Below are 22628 nucleotides of genomic sequence, written 5' to 3' on the forward strand. Positions count from 1 at the left end.
CTCAAAAATGCGTTTCAATGTGTGACAATGAGTCAAGAGTCAACTCCAAAGGAAACAAAATCGCATACCCTCCCGCGGCAGGGTTGCCTGGTGGTGAATATGTGGGACTCGCTACTGTACCCTTACTTACATGCCCACTAAAACCCCACGGCGCCATCAACAATCGCCCGAGGTAGGACACAGTAATAGCTTAGCCCTGTCGACATCCAACCACGCGATCAGCCGTTAAAACTCACGGTCCTAGGCCACGAATCATGTCAAATGGCTCAGCAAGGGTCATTCACATCGGCCAATTAAAAAGAGTAGCGGAGAGTTTATTGCCAGTTCTTCTCTTCCGTTCTACGCCCTTGATTTGAGAACTGGCAATAAATGAAAAATTAAATTCATTTAATATTTCTTTTTTTGACGTTCATAAGTGTACATTGTTACCTACATCTTAATATATATATTTCTTGTGTGCGTGTGTATGTGACTGAACTCCTCCTAAACGACTGGACCGATTTAGACGAAATTTTTTGTGTGTGTTCAAGGGGATCTGGGAATGGTTTAGATTCACAATTTTGTCCGCTGGACAATGTTTTTTAATTAATTTTCAATTTATTAGTTGTTGATTGATTGATTTTGGAATGTTTTACATTGGATCCGACAGACGGCGCTACCATCGCAGTGTCAAATTTTAATTTTAGTCTGTCCCAAAATTTAAAAAAATCAAGTCGTGTGTGACCATGTGCTGGATCGTTAGATATTGTCATAACATTTGTATAATAATTTTCATCAAAATGGCTTATTAAAAATTGAAATTTTGAAATTAAAGACGTGTAGACAGGACAACGTCTGTCGGATCCGCTAGTGAATAAATAAATTTTGAATTTTGAATCCGCCCTGTTTTATCAAGCTGGGGGAGGCCGGGTACAATGCTTGCAGGGATGTGGCATCCCTTCTTTTAGATGCATGAACCCCTGTTCCCTCGCGGAAGCATTGCACGGCGACAGCTTTTTGCTTTTGGAGGGGCTAACATGTGTACTAATCTACATGACGCCTATATATTAATTAAGTTAATAAAAATACCACAAATACATAAGCGAATAATTTGTATCCTCATTACACAAGTCAGGATTTTCTGGGTGCGGAATAATAAAACAGTTTGCATGATTATGTGACCGCTTGCCTCTTAGTTGATAATATATTGTGGCGTGGTGCCAACTTTCATTTACCATGCCTCTATAGGGTTAACGAGGTAGTTACTCAAAGTGGGTTAATTATTAATTTATGGAATGAATCTTGGAATCATAGAATCAAAGTCTCTCGTTACAGCGTCTTGATTAAAGCTTGTATGTTTTTCAACTGAGAGGATATTTATTTACGATATGAACAAGGTGATACGGGAGTACGGGAATTTCGTATTCTGCCTCTACGTTCAATAATGATACTGTATGAAATAAAACCCAGTCGGAATTCGAATGCACGCTCTTAAACTCAAGAATCGTAGAACCATTATAAAAAATGAATACTTCTGTGTTTAATAATAAAAATCAGTTTAATTTGTACATGAAAATTTTCGCTGTAGGAACTAACTTAGAACAGAAACAAAGATTAAAGACTTGATGTTTCTAAATGTATCTTAACTCTGCACCGAGTAATAGCACTCTGGTAAAAGCGTCGCGACAAAGGAGTACCTGTGCGGTTGGAAAGTGTACGGTAACTGGGAATTGATAGGATACATTTTGCAATAACAAACGTTCTAGCATGCCAATGTGGAATGATGAAATTAGGGTCCGTTTGCTTTGAAGTGTTTACTGGAATGGGATTGAATTATTGAATATGTGAACATCTGTTTCTATATAAATAAGATATGAACCTAAACCTTTGAGTCCTGGATATTTAAATATTTAATATAGGAACCATTTTTAATACATATAAGTTATACAAACCTAAATAATATTATTAACAGTGCAACTAGCTATTTATCTTATTCAATAACATATACAACAAAGTAAAGATGATGCTAAAGATGCCGTAACACGTTTAGGCAACATCTAGGAGAAAACAGGAATTGGTCAAACCAAAATCAGACTGATACGGGTTCTAGTATCGTCCTAAATGGAGTAGAAATGTGGACTATCTTGGCTCCAGAAAGGATTGATGCAGGATTGATCTACTCTATGCCGTCTACCATATGCCGACTGCGAATTATGTCATGTTCGGCCATACAATGCGCAGAGGCGATGAGATCCAGTAGAAATCGCATGAAAAGAAAGCACGAGTGAAATAGCTTCCGGTAGCTTGAACTGGCATTGTACTCCGGAAAATAGCAATCGTTGGTATGCGCACCTGAGCTACTGAAGTCACACGTTGTGTCAAAATTATAAGGTGAATAGAAACAGGTGAGCCGAATATTTGACCTATATTTTAGGCAAATGAGATAATCGATTTCTAAATTTACGTATCAGTGATATTGTTAATAGAATTAAGTAGATTAAGCTAATTAAAATACACTTTGTGTTGCATATGACAAATTAGAGGATCAGTTTTATTTTTATTTTGTTTTTATGTTACAAGAGGTAAACGGGCACGAGGCTCAAACTCATGTTGAGTGATATCGCCGCCCATGGACACACAACTAAAAGGATTGCAAGCACGCTGCCGGTATTTTAAGAATTATTACTCATTTCTTGAAGGACCCTAAGTAGAATTGGTTCGGAAATACTACAGTGGGCAACTGGGCCCACATATTTTAAACCTTTTTCTCTTATCTTGTATATTGTTACAGACCGAAAGCTTTTTACGACAAATTTGCTTGTTTATATTAGTAACAGGTGTTCGCTTAGATCCGTTACAAAGGTAAGGTAAATTTGAAATAGAATTTTTAATCCAAAACTTCATTTTAAGCGTATAAACTTATTTGCATTTAAAAGCGAAACGAATAGAAAACAGTATTTTGTTAATAAAATATAGTACTTTTTTATTAATAATATTTTGGCAATGCAATTTACATTTTAGGAAGTTATACTATACCATATAACATATGGACCACTGAAATATACATAAAACAGTATTACCACACGGATACATACGACGTCAGTACGCATATGTCCAGGTTGCGGCGCCACGGTTGATTAATCGCTACCGTCAGTTTGACTTTGACACATTGACAATTTATAACCTATAAGATGTCTATGTTATGCATGGTGTTGCCATTTTAATAAAACAAATGACATCTTATCCTCTTATTACATAATCTCTGACATTACAGAACTCTCATTAATAACAAAGTGAAAGTGTGATCGAAATACACTTAAGAGATTTTTTACCTAAAATAACTTCTTACCTTTAGTATACTTTACCCATACAAGTTATAAGCACCCTTTCCATTTTAATCAAATATTGAAGGCATCTTATCGTCATGGTCATAATGTTTCTCGTAGTCGTTGTAGTCTGTACTAAAATACACTAAAGCTAAAGTTATGATTTACGAGTTGGCAACACCAGTTGGAATATTAGTTATAGCTTTATAGGATAACTTTCAAGAACTTATCGGCTTTGGGATTGTTTCGTATAAAAGATAGTGATTTTATTGCGCGAATTTTGTTGTAACTTGGCAAACGACTCTATGGGACGGCCAAACAGGCTAGTCATCGCAGACATCCATTTACGTTGGTGCTTTGCCGGCGTGTGAAAGAGGAATAGCTCATATCTCCCAGAGACGACTCCACCCGGGAGTCAATTCCACAGTTCGCTATTTCGCAAAAGAAAGTGTCTTCTGAAGCGGATCGTGGAAGACTTTCTGTCATCAAGGTGACGCTGATAAAATATTGAATAAATAGGGCTCGCACGGTGTTGAAACAATGTGGGGGAGAGATCAACTGAAAGAACTCGGACCTCTCCATAGTACACTTTATAGAATACGTATTGCGTATTGCTTATTCTTCAAACTGAAATTTGTTTGTTTGTTTGTATTTGAGTTGAATTATGTAATGTTTTAAAGTAATATGGTACAATTAAAGATGCATTATTATTAGTTCTAGATATGTTAACGAGCCAGTAACTATTTATTGTATTTGAAAATAAAAAGCTCTAACGAAAGTACAACGTTTTTACATACACAAAATTTATTTTTTCATAGGCCGGTTAACAAGCCGTCCTCAATATTAGCAATTCATGAGACACAATAGACCTGCAATCTCACACAGACGGACGACACACATTTTATATGTAAATGAACACAACTTTGTTTGACGTCATAGCCAAAGGTTTTGGGCTTAATAAAGTCAGGATTTATTCCATTTTAAGAAACCTTATTTGAATTGCAGTTTTTATTGTTAATAAAACGAAACCACTTGTGCCTGATTGTGTATGGAGATGTAGTCTTTATCTTTTTGGACCTGGCGCATAGTTGTAGTTTATTTTAAACCAAGCCTCAGATTTCTGAATCTTTCATGATCATTTTTTACATCTAATAGGCGAGTAGGTGATGAGCCTTCAGTGACACTGACACACGTCGTCGACTTTTTGGGTCTAAGACATGCCGGTTTCCTCCCGATGTTTTCCTACACCGTTTGAGCAAATGTTAAATGCGCACATAGAAAGTCCATTGGTGCACAGCCAGGGATCGAACCTGCGACCTCAGGTATGAGACTTGCACGCTGAAACGACTAGGCCAACACTGCTCCGATCTCAATATGTCACCAAAAACTATCAGCGGGAATAGAAGCAGAACACGCATCAAAGTTTAGAATATATTATCATAATTTTATATACACAACAGAATGAACTTGAGTAGTAGAGATATAGTGGATTCTGTTCCAGTTATTTTCGGTTCAAATCCGCTGAGCCAGTTGAGTACGGATTTCTACAATGCCAGTATATCACCTTATAAATAAACTATTTCCAAGCTCATTTGATGGAAATAGGTAGTAGTGTTGTATCTTCGGAGTTACCAATACCACTTATGTAAGCTATTTAATACCTCCGACGTCTGCATAGTCGGGGAATGTAGAAAATATTTATTAAAAAAAAACAGCTCATTTGATGAAGGATAATATCAGAAAATCGGCATGTCTCATTCTCAAACTCATCTGTATCATATCAGTATTGGATTTTTACCCTTGTACCCAAAATTGACGTATGTCGTGCTCAGAAAGCTGATCGCCTACTTAGTTATAAATATACCTACAATGATAAATTAAATAGAGGCCAGAAACAAATATCAACTGGGTTTTGGATCTTCATAAAAAAATATTTATCTTTTACGCTGTCTATGATTTACTATAAAGTATATTCTTGCCCGCTCTACGTCTTTTACTTGCGATTGGCAATAAATGTAAATGTATAATAAAATTAACTTCTTTTCTGACGTTTATAAATATACTTGTATACCGATATGAATACAGTTATTTTGACTATTACTTTATTGATGATTTCACCAACCAGATGAACCAACCAAACTGAACTTTAAATTGAGCATGTTAGCTTAACATCGAGGAAGGCTTTTTATTTATTCTTTATTATTTATAACGAAGAAAAATAAGACAAACAAAAAATAAAATTACAAAATACATAATAATACCCTTAAACAGAAATGGCAATGTATGAGATATGTAGAATGCAGCAAATTGTATCGATAAGGAAGGGCTTCAAAGATAAGGACAGGATTTAAATAAAGGTGGCCAGAAGATATAAAAGCTTAGTTAGCGAATGGATATACGTTATAATGTATATTCAATATTTATAAATTTGAAATAAACGGGCTGTATAATTAATATATATGTTTTTCAAGCTTTAAGCTGCTCAACTAGTGAGCATAAAATGCTGGGACATTACCACAGACGTGCCGATATCCGCCCGTACGTGACGAAACCTCGCTCACATTTAAAATTGGTTCCTTGTTCACTGGTCATCGTCACATTGTTAGAAATTTCATCAAGCTGGAGTAGATATAGATTTTATTTTGAACTATATATTGAGATGCGAAATGTTTTGTGTAATATTAAGAATAAAATAGTATAATCAATATCAAAAATAATATAAAAGAAGGCACGAAATACAATACTGACTTGTTAAAATTTACAATATTTTGTATTTTAAAAAGTAAAGTCCTCGCCTGTCTGTGCCTGTTCGGTCATAAACTACTGCATGAATGTCATGCGGTTTTCAGCAATATTTATAAGGAAAGATAATATAACGATAACAGTTGGAAGAGATAAACGCGTTTAAATATCGAAAACACTTTCTAAGACATAACCAAATAATAAATGTTTTATACATTTATAAACCAGCCATATTAAACTTTTATAAAATAACTGCAATTATATGAAATTGAAGACAGACTGGTTATGTAAAATATGTTATAACGAAAGTGTTTAATAATTTCATTTCACCGAAAACAAGAACTACGATCCAGAATTACTTAAATTAACTATTTCTTTTAAAAGTACAGAAGAAAAAATCTAATTGTTTTCTACATTCTATATGTATTTAAATTAAGAACATAGTTTACGTTCTGTCATTAATTTAACTGCACAGTTAACCGACACTAACCTGTACAATATTTTAATGGACCTAGCACGACACTAAAGCCACCTGTTACCCAGTAAACAAAACTTATGTTACTAGATATGTCTCGCCTTGGCAGTCAAATCCAGACAGACCGATATAGACCTTTATTTAATGTCAGAATGACCGACCATCTAAAATATCGCCACAAACAATTATTTTTGTAAATAAATGTAATAAATGTCCTACAACTGCTTCTTATTTCAGGGTCACATATCGGTCATATGACCAAAGTTAATTAATATCGTAAATTATTTACGTAGTGATAAATAGACATTATTGTTTAATAAACATTAAACACTGTCATAAATCCATTCACCAGAGGGAGAGTGGTAGTAGGCAATCTAAATAGACTATTACTGTATATATTTATTTAAGATGGGACGGGTTTTTGTATGTTTTGTATATATAATTGCGTGGCCGCAGATCATGCGGAAAATGATGAACGGCTGAAATATAGAGTCTAGTAGTCTTTCAGTAGAGGGCGGTGGGGTTCAAGTGCAAATGGCGCTAATTGATGATTTAAGTTGGTGCATGGTACTGATGACCTCAGAGCTGGTGTTTTCCTGGTTCAACGAAAAGGTAACACAATACAGCGAGGGAATGCCAGCGTTAAAGTTACACTGCCAGTTGACACAAGTACCAAACTTTATGAATTTGTTTTAATTTTCTGTTTATTAATCTTTAATTATGATTAAACAGGTTAAAAACTTGTAAATACTAGATTGTTATGTTTAGGTTTCAATAAACGATTAAAACTATAATTTGACCTTTCATATTTTTATTGGTAGATGATGATATACATGATTTTTTTAAATCGGTTCTTCATTATTATTGCAAAAATTATAAAATAAGGTGATAAATCATTTCTAGCGCTAAAGTATCCTCGTTTGACCTGGTTTCCCGACCTACTTTCCCTGGACTGGCTCATTTGTCATGCTAATGCAGGTGGCAAAAGGATAACAATTAATAAAACATTAAAATACCTATACAAAGCTCACGCTGAAAAATTAGATAGGGAATAAATAGGGAGAGATTTAGAAAATTTACTTCTGAACTATAGAGGAACCTTGCGGTGCCACAGAGAGAAAAGAATTTCTCAACAACATTTGTAATATTGTTGGGCAATTGTTTAATTTTAGTTATAGATTTTAATATATTAAGTTGAGGTAACTATTTGGCTTTTATTTTTAATATATTCTTTATCTGTATGTATATTTTCTGATGAGTTTTGCTGAGGGGAGAAGAGAATAAGTTTCAGGCTTTAATATTGAATATTATAGATATGATTTAATTTTTAATTTAATTTATAAAGTGTTCTGCTATATTTTATTAATTTACTTTAAAAACATAAATATTGCTCAAACAATAGAAACATTAATATCACAGCAAACTACGTATTAATGTATGCAGAGAGTTATTAAAATCGATCACTCAATGTCATAGGCCACCCAAATATGGATTAAGGTTGCTGAAATTAACTGAAACCAAATGAAACAATTAGATGTAAATTAATTAGTAAAATAAACACGAAACTCCTAAACAAACTTTAATCAACGTGGATTCAAGCGCTCCATTATAAATTTATTAAAATGTTCCTTTCATACTTTTCTGTTTATAAGCTGACCTTTGTCTGCGAATATGAAAAAAATCGCTATACCTACTTGGTTTTAAAAAAAATGCGTGCGTACAAAGTACACATAGTAGAAGTAAAACTTCTTTGTAAATGAATTATTACTAACGTAAAAGCCCCAATAGATGATAATGTACTTCTATATTCGCACAGTTTAGACACTGTACATGTGCTAATGATAATATAAATAAATTACCTACCTCGCACAAAGAATTAGTCTAGCTATTCAAAGGGGGAACGCTGCTAGTATCTTCGGAACCTTGCCTAAAGGGACTCCTTTTAATAATATTTTTTAATAATTAAATTTTAAGGTTAGTTATTAGATATATTTTTAGTTTGTAATTGTATATAAATATTTATTAGATATATAGTAATCATATTAAGAAATGTAATTATGACATATTAAATAAATTAAAAATATCTGTATACTGCACAAGACACTGTGTCACAAAATTGCCATCAAAAGTTCAAATACGTAATTACTAAACAATGCATATATAATAGCGTGAATTTTTTCTCGATTTACCTGTCTCACTTACTCTCATCTCTGACTATTCTGTTAACTTTAAAACACTATCTGACCCGGCTAACTTTGTTCCGCCTTACAGTCTAATAATATCTTTGTTAGTTTCACTAATTTTGGGATTTCATTAAGGTAATAATATTAATAAATCTTTATGGTAAATACTAATAATTTATTTATATATTAGCGAAAAAGAAAAGGGCTGTGTTTGGCTTCAAGTGTTCAATGATTGCTAACATTTGGTTTGAGCTTCTAATTATTAACTAAAATAGATATTAGTTCACGTATATATTTTGACCTAATATAACATAAAACTTTTGTATAAGAAACATTTAATACAAACAATCACCTTCCTTAATCTGTTTAAGCGTGTAATGGAAAAATAATGGCTTCATTTAAAATTTTCACAAAGTAATCGCCAACATGATAGAAAAGTTAACTCCTCGACCTGAGCTGAATTAAAAAGGGCCACAGAATATTTCCAACAGTAAGTATCTAAGTGATGAGTTTTATTTTAACAGTAGTCTCAGGTTAGGCATGTAATTCTTAATGCTGAGTCTCAATTTATCAATTAAGTATATAACTCGTAAGGTAAAGGAAAATATTGCTAGGAAAGAGATGAGAATTTTGAAGAAGAGAGTGTTGAAATTTGTTTAAAAAATACTAAGTGTAGGGATGAATGGCGTATCACTAACTTGAATAAAAGAGATTGGGAGCATGGTTGCGTCTTAACTAATAAAATAAATAAAATGGGATGAGAATGTAAAACGATTTAGGAAATGATTGTCAGCTCCGTTCGATTATAATTTGTTTTTTTATTTTTCATCGAATCTCGCTGTTTTGTATTTTTTTGCCGCAAGTACCTACTTTTCCTACAATAATCACATGCAGGGCAGAATGGACGCTGGAGTGAGCGAAATTAAAGCATCTTTTTTTTTCTTTACATTTTTACTCAGAACATGCTTGTAAAGTATAGAAAATTTAACTGAAATTAAATTAGACTAGTGAAACTGTAATGCTTAGTCTGTAGCAAAGGCGTGTAACACACAGGATATTTTCTTTTCTCTCTGGTTTATTTTTTAATTAAGATCCCAGACCACACTTCCTCTGTTGCAGGCGATCTTAAGAATTTCGTTCAAATAGTTTTTAATTGTAATTGCTTTCGATTCGATTTGAAATGATTTATACAAATACAGTTTCTTTGTTAAATGATAGTAACAATAAATGATAGTAAGACCACAAATTAAAGAGTGAGTTTTCGATAATAATAAAAACACACAAATCAATTATAAAATTGATAATTATATTATAAAAATATCGTGTCAGTACGTAAACATTTTATAGTGGTTATCACATGAATTTGGTTCTGGGTTTTGCGGACGACTAAGAACAAAAATTTACCTTACCTTTTCTCTCTGTATTGTTTGATTCGAAATATGCACATGTATTTAATACATGTCCTAAGCTGGTAAATAGTACCAGTGACACCAGAGCTAGTGCTTTCCCCGCTCGTCATATACGACAGTAATATTATTTAAAATAATTTATTTATTTGCTGCATTTTAGTTATTATTTTCAATACGCCAAAGAAGTATAACTTCTAACGCGTGTACATAAGTACACACACTCTTTTTTACTTATGAATTTTCAATATTTATTATTACTTTGTAGTTGTAAGTACAGTACTTACTTCTTCTTATTCGGTATACTCTTGACAAAGCGGTCGTGATCGCTATGAGAAGGGGTAGATGTGTTGCGCTTACAGTGTACACAGTACAGTATGTGCGTGTAAAACTGCCTTAAAAACGCTCAGTTGTGGAACGGTAGGTGGAATTTCGTATTCTACCTGGACGTCTGATGATGAAACTTCCTTACGTCTCCCTCGCCGTAGGAGCACCCACTCTTGCACGACCACAGGGTTAAAGGCTTCAGAACCATCACAACACTGCAGTTGGTTTGTCCAGAAATAACATTTTCACATAACATTTATTTGTTAAGTATAAGGAAAACTTCATCATTTTTTACTCGATTTGGTTAGCATTTTGCCTACTCTAATAAAAAAGCCACCTCCATTGTCCCTAAATTTTTTATGATGGCAATATTTCACAGCTATTTGGGTCCGTGAGGGATGGTTATTTCTTTTATTTGCCTAATTCGAAGTCATTTCGTTCCTTTTATTTCTTTATAAAAATATATTTTACATTCGCGTGTGGTCTACTAGTAAATAAATCATTTAAACCCAGTTTTTTATCAGTTAAATAATCACTAATTATAATTTTAAATGCCATATAGACTAGCTATGACCCACGGTGTCACGTTAATTTGGTCGTAGCACGATATAATTAATTCGATAAATGAACTTTTGAACTGGAACGCGCTTTTTCAATTGACTCTTTTTAGTTTGAAGTATTTAAAAGGAAAAACTTTTAATTTAATAACTGTGTGCGCCTGTGTAGCTGTGCCAGCTTCCTGCTGTTCAGCTGTCGCGTGTCAGAAAGAGTTCCAAAAAGCGATCAGACCAAGATTAGCACTATCAACGGTCGTGTCTCTAAGCACTGTGCAGTTTAATGACAGTGGTTAAAATTCAACTAAGTATGCTTACACCCTTACACCGGAACACCACTTATCATTTCCGGTTCGTGTATCAAAATCATGATTGACAATTTACATCCTTCTTTGAATGACATGATTTAGCGAAAACAATAACTTTTGATAATATTTCTTAGGATTTTTATACATAGCCCTAAATTTCGTCGATAAAGGTAATCATGACAATAATCAAATAATAAATGGGATGACAATTTAAATTTCTCATTTATGCGCACATATATATACCAAATGGATCTATATTATGTATGTTTGCTATGTCGTATTATTAAGTTGCTTTACTGTGAGTTTAATTATAATACGTAGTTTTATTTTTAAAATTAAGGAAACGTAACAAATGTTATTAGTGAAGTAAAACATCGTGAGAAAACTGTTTTCGATCCAATAACATAACATATGTCGTCCCTGCTAGTTATATACTCTTTATAAAAAAAGGAAAGCATTCAATATTTCCGCAGATTACTTGCTATTTATTTTTGAATACTCTATTTGCTTTTGTCACAATCCCAAGGATAATGTAGGATTGTAAAACGTGACAAATCATACGAGAGACGTAATCGAAGCTCGTAAAAATCCTTTTGATAAAACCATGTTTACTAGGTGTGTGATTTAATAAGTGGACGTTTAAATTCTTTACTTAAGTTTAAAGAACAGCGTTAGCCTTCAGCGTCAACCTTTCAACACTGGGGCAGTGTTTAAGAAAGAAGAGACATCGTGAGGATACTAGCATTCCTTAAGTCCAAAGGCGTGGGTCAGGGACTGGTGACTTACTAGCCTATTAAGCAAAATAATAATCACAAAAGTGATTGAAAATCTGTGGCCAACACTAAGATTTTTTGAGGTTATTAATCTATGAATATCCGAATTCTCGTTTAAGCCGGCTATTTTTTATATATTAATCAAAGTGAGTATTGTTTTTTTAAACAGATGACGTCACGTGAATTATATTAGATAATAAATATAGATTGACATCTTAAGGGTTAATTAAGATGTCTAATAAATTGTTTCAATTCTCTCGCACGCCATGAAGGGCTTTGAACTAATAAATTATTACTGACGCATTTTCCCTACTACTTGCATTTTATATATTTTTTCCTTCGATGTATGAACAGACTACAAATACTGATAACATTTTCATTTTCATTTGTCAATGTAAGTAATCCTCCTGTGACACAAGCCATCGACTTTAAGTCTAAGTCAAGCCAGTTTCCTCATGATAATCTCCTTCCCGTTCAAGCGAATGTTAAATGCGCACACAGAAAGAAAGTCCATTGATGCACAGTCGGGAATCGACCTTACGACCTCAGGGACAGGGACTTTACACATAGAAATTATTTCATCATCTATTTTAGTAAAACATTACAATTAATTTGACGTAATTAAACCTAATATAAAATAATATGTACAAAAATTGTCTATGTAATGTGTGTATTATGAACCATGTTAAATTCTATTTATTTATGTAAGACAAATTTGCAAACGATTGTGTTTGGCACTTAAAGCTTGTAAATTAAAATATTCTTTTGAAAAATGCAACTATTCCATCAGTATTTTCTTATGTCGTTGTCACGTTCAACTATCGTCAGTAAACCGACTTTACAGACAGACGATTTTTTGGAAATTATTTGGCGTAATATGCTAGAAAGTGAATCTGTGTGAGGTTTAATTAATATTACACGTGGCATTGCAATTACACGGAGTGGGTTGTGTGCATGTCAGTGATGAGAGAAGTTAAGCGGTTGTGGTTAATCTCCGCAATAATTTAATTTGATGCCATTTTGACATTTAGTTTCATTAAGATTTAACGAAGCAAATTTGCCTCATCATAAACTAAACTGGACAATAATATGAGTTTCTACAGAATAATATAAAATATATCAAAGTAGTTCAGTAAAATAAAAAGACTTCTACAATATCGTAATGGATTATTTATTTATTAAGTAGCTAACATAAATTATATACAGTAAAAACAATTATACTAAACGTATAGCCAAAGATGGAATACATTTGATTGAAATATTTACGAAGGAAAAAAATCTATAATAAATATTTAATACATACATAATTCAAGAGGGTATGAATGTATATATCATATTGTGTTGTAATCTGCATTGTTCCTCGTATGGCCGAAACATTTTTGTCAAATCATGATCTTTCTTTATAAGCTTTGTTGCTCAGGCTTTTGAGTCTGACATACGAGTACTAGGGCGGTTTCCTAACGGCATTTTCTTTTGTAATAAAGTGAATAGTTCTTCTAATTGAAATTATTCTTTGCACAGTTTACCATTTAGATCATTGTAATGCAACTGTCATTTTGAAGGCAATATTAATCAATAGGAGTAATTAGGATTAGGAAATTCAAGAAATGGTTTCCTTAACCGTGCTTAGTCACGGCGATAATAATAATTAACTATTTACTTATTTACATAATGTACGGAATATTTCTTTAAATTTGAATAAAGTGGATAATTTAATTAAAATAGTATTTAGCGAGAAAAAAATCAAAAGTGTAAAGAATTTGTGACAAATTGTCTTTGTGTTGAAATGTAAAATACTTTAGGTACCCCTATAACACGGAGATTTCATAAGTTATATTTCTGTAGGGTCAAATTTCCAATGATTAGTCAAGTCCATAAATAGTTTTGGGTTTTGCACCTGTTTCAATTGTTTTGTTTTAAAATTAAACGAAATAACTTTTTAACTTCGTGTTTCTAGTTTTTGAATACCAAACTGAGTATTCGGTTAGTTAGTATTGATTTAGTTTGGTAATATCAAGAGGAAATTCCGTATTATATAAAAAATGTTTACCCAATGAAACTTCCTTCAACATAATAGGCCTTTTTAGAGGTAAATTGATGGAAAACATTGCGTGATTTTCTTTCAATGAAATGGTTTCCGGGCAAGGACTAAGAAAACAGATAAAACAGCGGTTTCCTGAATTAATTGTATCAATTGAGTTCAGTTTAATCTCAGAACTTGGTGTCTTATTGTGATCTAAATGTAAGTTTTAACATAGCTTAGTTAAAAAAGAATAGTTATTTTATTTGTGTTTAAATTTATTGTGGTATTTATTATTATTATATTATTTTTATGAATACTGAAAGCGCAGTTTAAACACCTACCTAAAGAGGATTCCACTATATAACTTATACACAGAACTCTACTACTTTTTGAACTACCAAAGCGAATTCTTGTTTTGCTCTTTCACATATACTTTTAAAAAATATTCTGTTATTAAAAATTTACTAATTATCTATAAAAATACTGAAAATCGGTAAGTTTACTAGTATAAACTTATTCATAAGGAATTAGTTATGGTAATTATTAATAATATTTAAGAAATGTATGTCACCAAAACTATAATTAATACTTTTCGTACTAGTCCAGTTTTACACGAAACAGTTCAAAGGAGGCATAGTTTTTATTATTTACCTCTGTTATGTAATGTAATTTCTACTTAGATTAAAAAAAACACTGTTTTATTAAAATTCATGTAACGATTTCGATAGATGTATTTTTTCGTTAGTAAAACAATAATATTCCTACTTATTATTATACTGATATCTTTAAAATAATGTATATAATATACACTACAATCACCGCTGTTATGTTAATACAGGTACATAGTAGCAATACTAATGATATGTCTATTTCAGCATGAAGCTTCTCCTCCTAGCTATCTTTCTGGTGACTTTGGTCTCGGCCCAGCAGTACACCACCAAATATGACAACATCAATCTGGACGAGATTCTGTCTAACAAGAAAGTCCTTAATGGGTACTTGAACTGTGTTTTGGATAAAGGAAGGTGTTCTGTTGATGGCAAGGAACTGAAATGTGAGTACGATATTATTTAACATAGAATATTATGAATTATTATGTGTAAACTATTAATATAGTAAATACATTGCAATGTGATAATAAAGATTTAATCCTTAACAGCTCACATAGCAGACGCCCTTCGCACCGGGTGCAAGAAATGTACCGAGCCCCAAAAGCGTGGTACAACAAAGGTTATCAGGCATCTTATCAAGTATGAAAAGGAGGCCTGGGTTAGCCTTCAGAAGAAATACGACCCCGCCGGCACATATGCTAAGAAATATGAGAGAGAGCTCAGAGGAATATAGACTGAATTACAAAGGACTGGAAAAACTCGTTTAAATTCTCTATAAATCTTTCTTAAACTTCGATAGTTTAAAATATTTATAGATGTAAATAACATGATTATAGGCATTTCCGACTCCACATATAACTTATATTGCAGTAAAAAACAATCAAGATTTATATTATTGACTGAATTATAAAAATGCATCCATAGAAACAGTACAATATACTTAACCTATATAATAATAGTAGTAAAAGAAAAAGTTTGGTCCCTGTGAAAGTGCACGGTTAACCCTGGAAGCAAGGATATTCTTGATGAGGGAAGCCGGTTGGTAGCCGTGCTGGTCTAAGACGGTTGCATATTCAGATGACTGCATAAGTATATTAACGCTGGCAGCGTTTCCTTGTATTCCTTCTGCGAAAAAAGCACCAACTCTAGGGTTACCAGTACCAGGCGCCAACATAAATCTTTATTTGCCTTTGCACTTGAACCCTACGACTCATAAATCGCTAATGCAAAGCGGACAAATCAACGATGGATGAAAACTATATATATTTGGGACATTATTCATATACCTACTCTGCAACCGCGCCAACTTTTTTTTTATTATTTTTAATATTGTGATTAAAAATACACTGTCCTAGCTTACCACTGATGCCTGTTTTATAATTGTATATAGAATTTATTTTTGGAAAATTGTGATAGCTAAATACTTTATAAGCTCTTGTGGTATGTATGTGTGTTACAAATGAGTTATATTAATCTGTTGGGATTTTTTAAATAAAGTCATTTAAATATTGTTTTGAGAAAAGTTATTGGTTTTATTTTTAGTTATTATCTTTAAATTCCTAACGAAAGCACAAAAGGCTGATCGAATCATTACCATGTCTTTGGGATTTATCAGTCTTCAAACAATAGCAAGGACAACTTACTTACAAATACTAATAAACTTATGTCAAATAAATATGTCAAATTTAATTTTCCATTCTCCATTATCTCTTGTCCGGAAGGAAAATTACAGCGAGGTACACGGCATGTCTTAAAACCAAAAACCGAACGTGGCACGGTTGGCTGATAATTTGGTCTATAGATGGAGCAATTTAATACCCAGATTTTAGCTTGTAGGTAAGTTATTAATTACAAGCTAAAATCTGTAAAATTCTATAATAAAGATTTTATAAATTTATTAATAAAGTAATTGCTAATACCGAACTGGCAGTAAATGTAAAATTAGATTCATTTAATATTTCTTTTTTTTTGACGTTCTTACGTACGTACTTTGACCATTATTAAGTATTTCGTTAAGGGTGTTAATAGTTATATAATTCAATTTAACTGTTTCCCTTTTTGCAATACGTGAGAGTGAACTTGCTGGGGTAAACATGAAATGTGGCGAGTTATGAACACGCGATATTACATTAAACTTATAACAATTCAATCTTATCTTAATTAGTCTCAGGTATATGCAAACAGGGCTAAAACGTGTGGCTGTATTTATTATTTTTATTGGAGAGTTACTGTACAATTACTGTTATAACAAAAACTTACACAAAATATTAAAAAAACTCCCAATCAGGATTTCTTGGAATATCGAAACGTTGTATCTGTTAAGTAGCTCATAAAAGACAAAGGTTTTGGGTTCGACTATTTAAACGAACTAATGAAACGACTAAATTAAAACTATTTAAAAGGCAAATATCGCTGTTATCATTCATTTTTTTTTTAAATAATTATTTATTTATTGCAAGAATATGGTAAAAATTATTAAGGTGGTACAATCGTAAACCGCATATTCTGCCACACACAGCGGCGGGCAAATTTATCCTAATTTACATTTACATTATTAGTCAAAGTCAATTCTTCTATTATCTGTATCGTACATATCATACTTTATTAAATTTGTATCAATTACAAGGTCTCACACAAATAATCATTTATTGAATCATTGGTTGTATCTATTTTGCACCTGTCACTACGGATCAGTAAACAAGTGAGAAAACGTATTGAAGCAACCTAAGCTACCAAGGGTGTGGCAACATTCCTTTATATAAACATCAAAGAACAATAGAGTGGCTGAGAAAACAAAGGGAAATGTTATGGTTGCTGCTTAAAATATTTGCACAAGGGATTTCTAAAGAAAAGGAGTGTACTAGGCTCTGTAAGCGATCGATTTGGACATAATTAATGTATAGGAGTATGTGTCGGAGCAATGGCGCTGATATCAGCTGCCATTGTCATTATAATAACATCAAAGTAAAATTAGTTCAAAACTGTTCTGTGACTTATAGCCAAAATAGGTCTACAAATTAACAGACTATCTGATAGTCTGTAGTATTAAATCATAATCTTTATTATTAATGTAGAAGCAATGGTCTTAGTGGCAGCTGCCATTGTCATTATAATTTAATGATATCACAGTTTAATTAGTTCCAAACCGTTAATGCGATTGGTTTATTTGATTTGTCAATATTACTAGAACTTTAAATTTAAGACTACTTAATGGTCGAATATTAAAAGTAATTTATCATAATTTTAAACAAAATATTTTTTTTAAATCAACCAAAATTGGAAAGAAGAATTACTTCATAGATGGAGTCGGACGGGATGACGCATTATCACAAAAAAATATCTGTGCAGTGCAACGAAATTCTAAACCAAAACATACACTTAACTAATTGAACAAGTCCTTTATTAAACATCTACTAATTATTTAAAAATCTACTTTTAATAGAAAGAGCATAGACAAGAGTTCCACTTAATAACAGCAAAAAACATGTGAAACAAGGTCGTTTTATGAATAGAGTCCTCACAAATACGTCTAAGCTCCACTAATACATTCATTGAAACTTGTACGTAATTAGATATCCCGCTTATTATGATCTCCGGGTCTAGCTTCACAGTAGTAGTTGTGAAAGGTTTTAAGTGGATGATGGGTCAGAGTTAATTGGACATTATTCACAAAGACTGGAAGCATTCAGACAGAACAATGCTTGAGTCAACGATTTTTTGATATAATTGGATGAGGGTCAATGGATCACCAATCAATTAGTAAAATTCTCACGTTTAGAAGTTTTACATGTGTTTCTATATAAAACTTACACAGACCCGCGCATATAACAACTCTTAGCTCTCAAATACAGGCACACACCCACCCATTCACGCATTCACACATACTTAATGTCTTATAAGATTTGTGTTTGATTTGTAATAACACTAAACCTACCTCTAAAAACTGTTGAGTATATGTACCACGGAATAACCCACAACACGGGGACCCGAACTAGAGATAGATGAATTTAGCCACAAACTATTTGCCATGAAATAAAGCTTATTATTATGTCGTTCGATTACTTTTTAGAACCTACAAACTGTAATAGCGAAAATTTTACGAATTCACTAAAGTAAGCTTTGTATGGACGTGTTAAAAATTAAACTCAATTGTCCTTAAGAAAGTAATTTATTGTTCTTGATACAATATTAAATTTTATAATTAAGCTTTTATAGCATTAGTAGCAAACGCATAGAAAACTGATATACATTAGTTACACGCAAAAATGTAATTAACTAAAATAAACCCGACAGTTTATGCTAATAAGTATGCGAACATTATGAATTGTGTTTCTAGACTTTTAAAATAGGTCACAATATAGCACAATGTTTCATATTTTAAATTCATATCAAAGCCTTGTTATATTAATTATTATGGTTTGCTACTGGTATTTTAATATAAAACAACACAAAACAAAAATCAGTGGCGCTGCAACCAAGTGTGGCAGAACTTCTGAATCTGTTTCATGAAACATGTGATCATCATCAATAGGCATTTTTTTTTTTTTTTTTTTTTTTTTTTTATGAGGTGGAAATGCACTTCTGCAGGCCCGCATCAAGAAACGAACTTAACGCGGGGACTGTGGGGCTGGATCTACACTCAAAACCCTCTGCTATTCAGAGGGGTAGCGAGACCCTACCCACTAAAACCACCTCAGCCCATCACACGCCCTTAAGATGGGCCCTCGGGGTTCGCTAGGCATTCTACCCAAGGGACCCGGGCTTATATCCGACATAGAGAGCTAATCATGACCTGCGGTTCCGGGCTACTCGAGGTCGAGCCCCCAACCTTGAACCACCGGTCCTTCTACAATCATCCCCAGACCTCTCCCTCAGTCGCTCAGCTGCCTCCTTCTGCAGCATTACATGCTCACAGAAGGAGACCATTGCACTCCAGGCCTCCTCGCTCCCTAGCATGGCTATTATAATTCCCGGTAAAGTGAGGTCCGCCCCTATAACCGATACCAGGTCATGACGCTCCCTTGTCCAGGTGACACACTCAGCCACAGTATGCTCCGCCGTGTCATTTGGAGCGCCGCAGTGGTGGCACAACGGATGTATCTCCCTTCTAGGCACCTTATGAAGATACCGACCAAAGCATCCATGCCCAGACAATATCTGCGATAGCCGAAACGTCACAGCACCCCAATGTCTATTCACCCAGTCTTTTAGGACTGGGCGGATTGCCCCTACCGTCAATGCACCAGCGCGGGGCGTAGCAAGATCGTCAGACCACCTTTTAAAAAGAATGTCTCTGGCATGACGCCTCACATGCCCCGCATGTGACATTTCCCCCCATGTGACGTTCCCGCTATCCATTACCTCGGCCTTCACGCGGTATGAGGCAGCAATCACTTCTACCTCCCGCTCCCAAGGAGGAGTACCAGCTAACACACAGGCCGCCTCAAACGATACTGTACGGTAGCAGCGAGCTGCCCGAGCCGCGATCACTCGCTGCGGCCTCCGTATAAGCATACGGTTCGTCCGCCTGCTCAGCGCGTCGTCCCAAATGGGGGCCCCGTACAGGGCCATACTGCGAATGATTCCGCAGTACAGCCGGCGCACGCTTTGGCATGGGCCTCCAAGGTTAGGCAAGAGCGTGCCAAGTGCTCCTGCCGCCCTCACAAGTCTCCCCTCGAGAGATTTAAAATGGGGCTCGAAATTCCAGCGACCATCTAAAACAAGACCAAGATATTTCATGGAGGGGGCCACCGGAATCCTAAGGCCTTCAATCACCAATGCCGCCCCCGAAGGAGGACCCATCTTTGGGCCATGAAATAGCAGGGCTTCCGTTTTGTCAAGGGACACCTTGAGACCCAGGGCCTGGATCCGCCTAACAACAAGCCTTGTACCGGCCATCGCAAGCTGAGCCACCTCCCCAAATGACCCTCCGCTCGCTACGACTAGAGTGTCGTCTGCATAGCAGAAGAGGCGCATCCCAGGAAGCAGTGCACCTCGCAGCACCCAATCATAGCTAATATTCCACAGAAACGGTCCAAGAACTGATCCCTGTGGAACTCCGCACATCACCGGATAGCGAACGATTTCTCCCTGTCCGTTCACAGTAGCGACCTGTCGTCCTTCCAGATAGCTCCCTACTATTCGGCGCAAGTACAGGGGAACCTCGAAAAATTTAAGGGCCTCTCTGATCACGCCAAATGGAAGGCTATTAAAGGCATTGGCAATGTCGAGAGACACTGCTAACGCCCTCCCACCCCGCTCGACTACACTCTTGGTGTGCTGTTTTAGGTCCGTGAGAGCATCGATTGTAGAGCGACCAGCCCGGAAGCCATATTGGGCTTCGTCCAGGTCCGGCCCGACGATCGAGAGGTGACGGCCCAAACGAGAGGCAATAATCCATTCCAACGCCTTACCAGCTTCGTCTAAGAGAATTATGGGCCGGTAAGCTCCAGGGCTGTTCGGCGCACGACCTTCCTTTCGGATGAGACACAATTGGCCCTCCTTCCATGCTATCGGGAACCGTCCACTACGTAGACATAAGTTAAACAGACCCCGAATGGTTTCCCCCATGTGGGGAAAAGTTACCGCTAAGACCCTAGCATGCAAGCCATCTGGACCTGGTGCCTTCTTTCTGCTCTTCAGGCGACAAAGTATGGACTCTATTTCTGGGTCAGTCACCTCAGGAGCTTGCTCTCTATCGACGTCCCCCACCACCACCGAGGTCACCATTCTTGGAAGGACGATGTTCGGAGGCAAAGGGAAAAGCCCCGAGATCACATTATCAAGCAAGGTGGGCTCTAGAGTCTCTGTTAGTGGAGCCCCTGCGCCCTTCAGCCTTTTCCGAGCTGCTCGGTAAGGGCGCCCCCAGGGATCACTGTCTAACTCCTTTAAGAACATTTTATGTGCCTCGTTCTTGGCGTCTAAGATGGCCACCTGAAGAACCTTCTTGTGTCTACAGTAGGCCAACCGCAATCCCTCTCTGACCTGCGGATCATCACTTCTTCGTCGGCAACTCCTAAGATAAGTCCTCCTAGCACTACTACATACCCTGCGAAGCTCTTCGATTTCCCGAGTCCACCAGTAGACTGCCTTCCGCAGAGGTGGCGGTCTCCACTTAGGCATGGAGGCGTTGCACACCTCAGTCATGTTCCGTTGGAGTCTGCGGACGCCTTCTTCTACGCATTCAACCGGGGTTGAATCCGCACACCACGCCTGAACAATGGCAACCTCTTCCGCTCGCTCCCGGTTAAGTCGACCAACAGTCCAACGCGGAAAAGTCCGACGACTGGTCCGCGACCTCAGAGGTGGTCCTAAAGAAGCATTTACGACAAACCTAATGTAACGGTGATCTGAAAACGTCTCCAAATCCCTCATTACCTCCCATCCAGACAATCTCCATGCGAAGTTTGAGGAAGCAAGCGTGACATCTACCCGTGACACTCCCTGTGGTCGTACACATGTAGGCTCCGTCCCCCTATTTATAAATATAAGCCCTAACTCCGCCGCCCACTCCTCCAGGAGCGGCCCCCTTGGGTTTATAGAAGTGTCACCCCAGGCGGTGGACCTAGCATTTAAATCTCCCATCAGGATAACTGGCCTGGGCAAGGCCCGCTGGATCGCACGACCCAAGTCACCAATAAAGCTTTCGAAATCTCTAAGCGGCTTGTTAGGGGAGAAATAAGTGCCTATTACCGAACAAAGCCCCCAGTCAACCATGACAAACCCAGGCCCCCTTTCTCTAAGGGTAATAGCCATATCCATCGGACTTACGATAACAGCCACCACCCCCAAAGTGTCTCCCATCCAGTGGCTCCGCTGAGCCACGTAGTATGGTTCAGAAACAACCGCAACTTTCGCCCCCAGCTCCGCCATGGACTGCAAGAACAAGTCTTGCGCCGCAGCGCAATGGTTTAGGTTCCCT

At 35.7% G+C, this 22628-nt stretch overlaps 2 protein-coding genes across 15 annotated transcripts in view; one reads left to right on the forward strand and one right to left on the reverse strand.

The window, feature by feature from the left end:
* The window catches only part of LOC111002621 (transient receptor potential cation channel trpm), a 133011-nt gene that overhangs the window by 57894 nt on the left and 52489 nt on the right, over positions 1 to 22628 (reverse strand). The gene's annotated exons all lie outside the window — the stretch shown is intronic.
* On the forward strand, positions 14973 to 15970 carry LOC111002625 (allergen Tha p 1-like). Its single transcript, XM_022272783.2, has 2 exons — positions 14973 to 15150; positions 15256 to 15970. Exons 1-2 carry the CDS (start codon positions 14973 to 14975, stop codon positions 15438 to 15440), a joined length of 363 nt encoding a protein of 120 aa, XP_022128475.2. The 3' UTR covers positions 15441 to 15970.

This window comes from Pieris rapae, chromosome 3 (genome assembly GCF_905147795.1).
Source record: "Pieris rapae chromosome 3, ilPieRapa1.1, whole genome shotgun sequence".
NCBI lineage: Eukaryota > Metazoa > Arthropoda > Insecta > Lepidoptera > Pieridae > Pieris > Pieris rapae.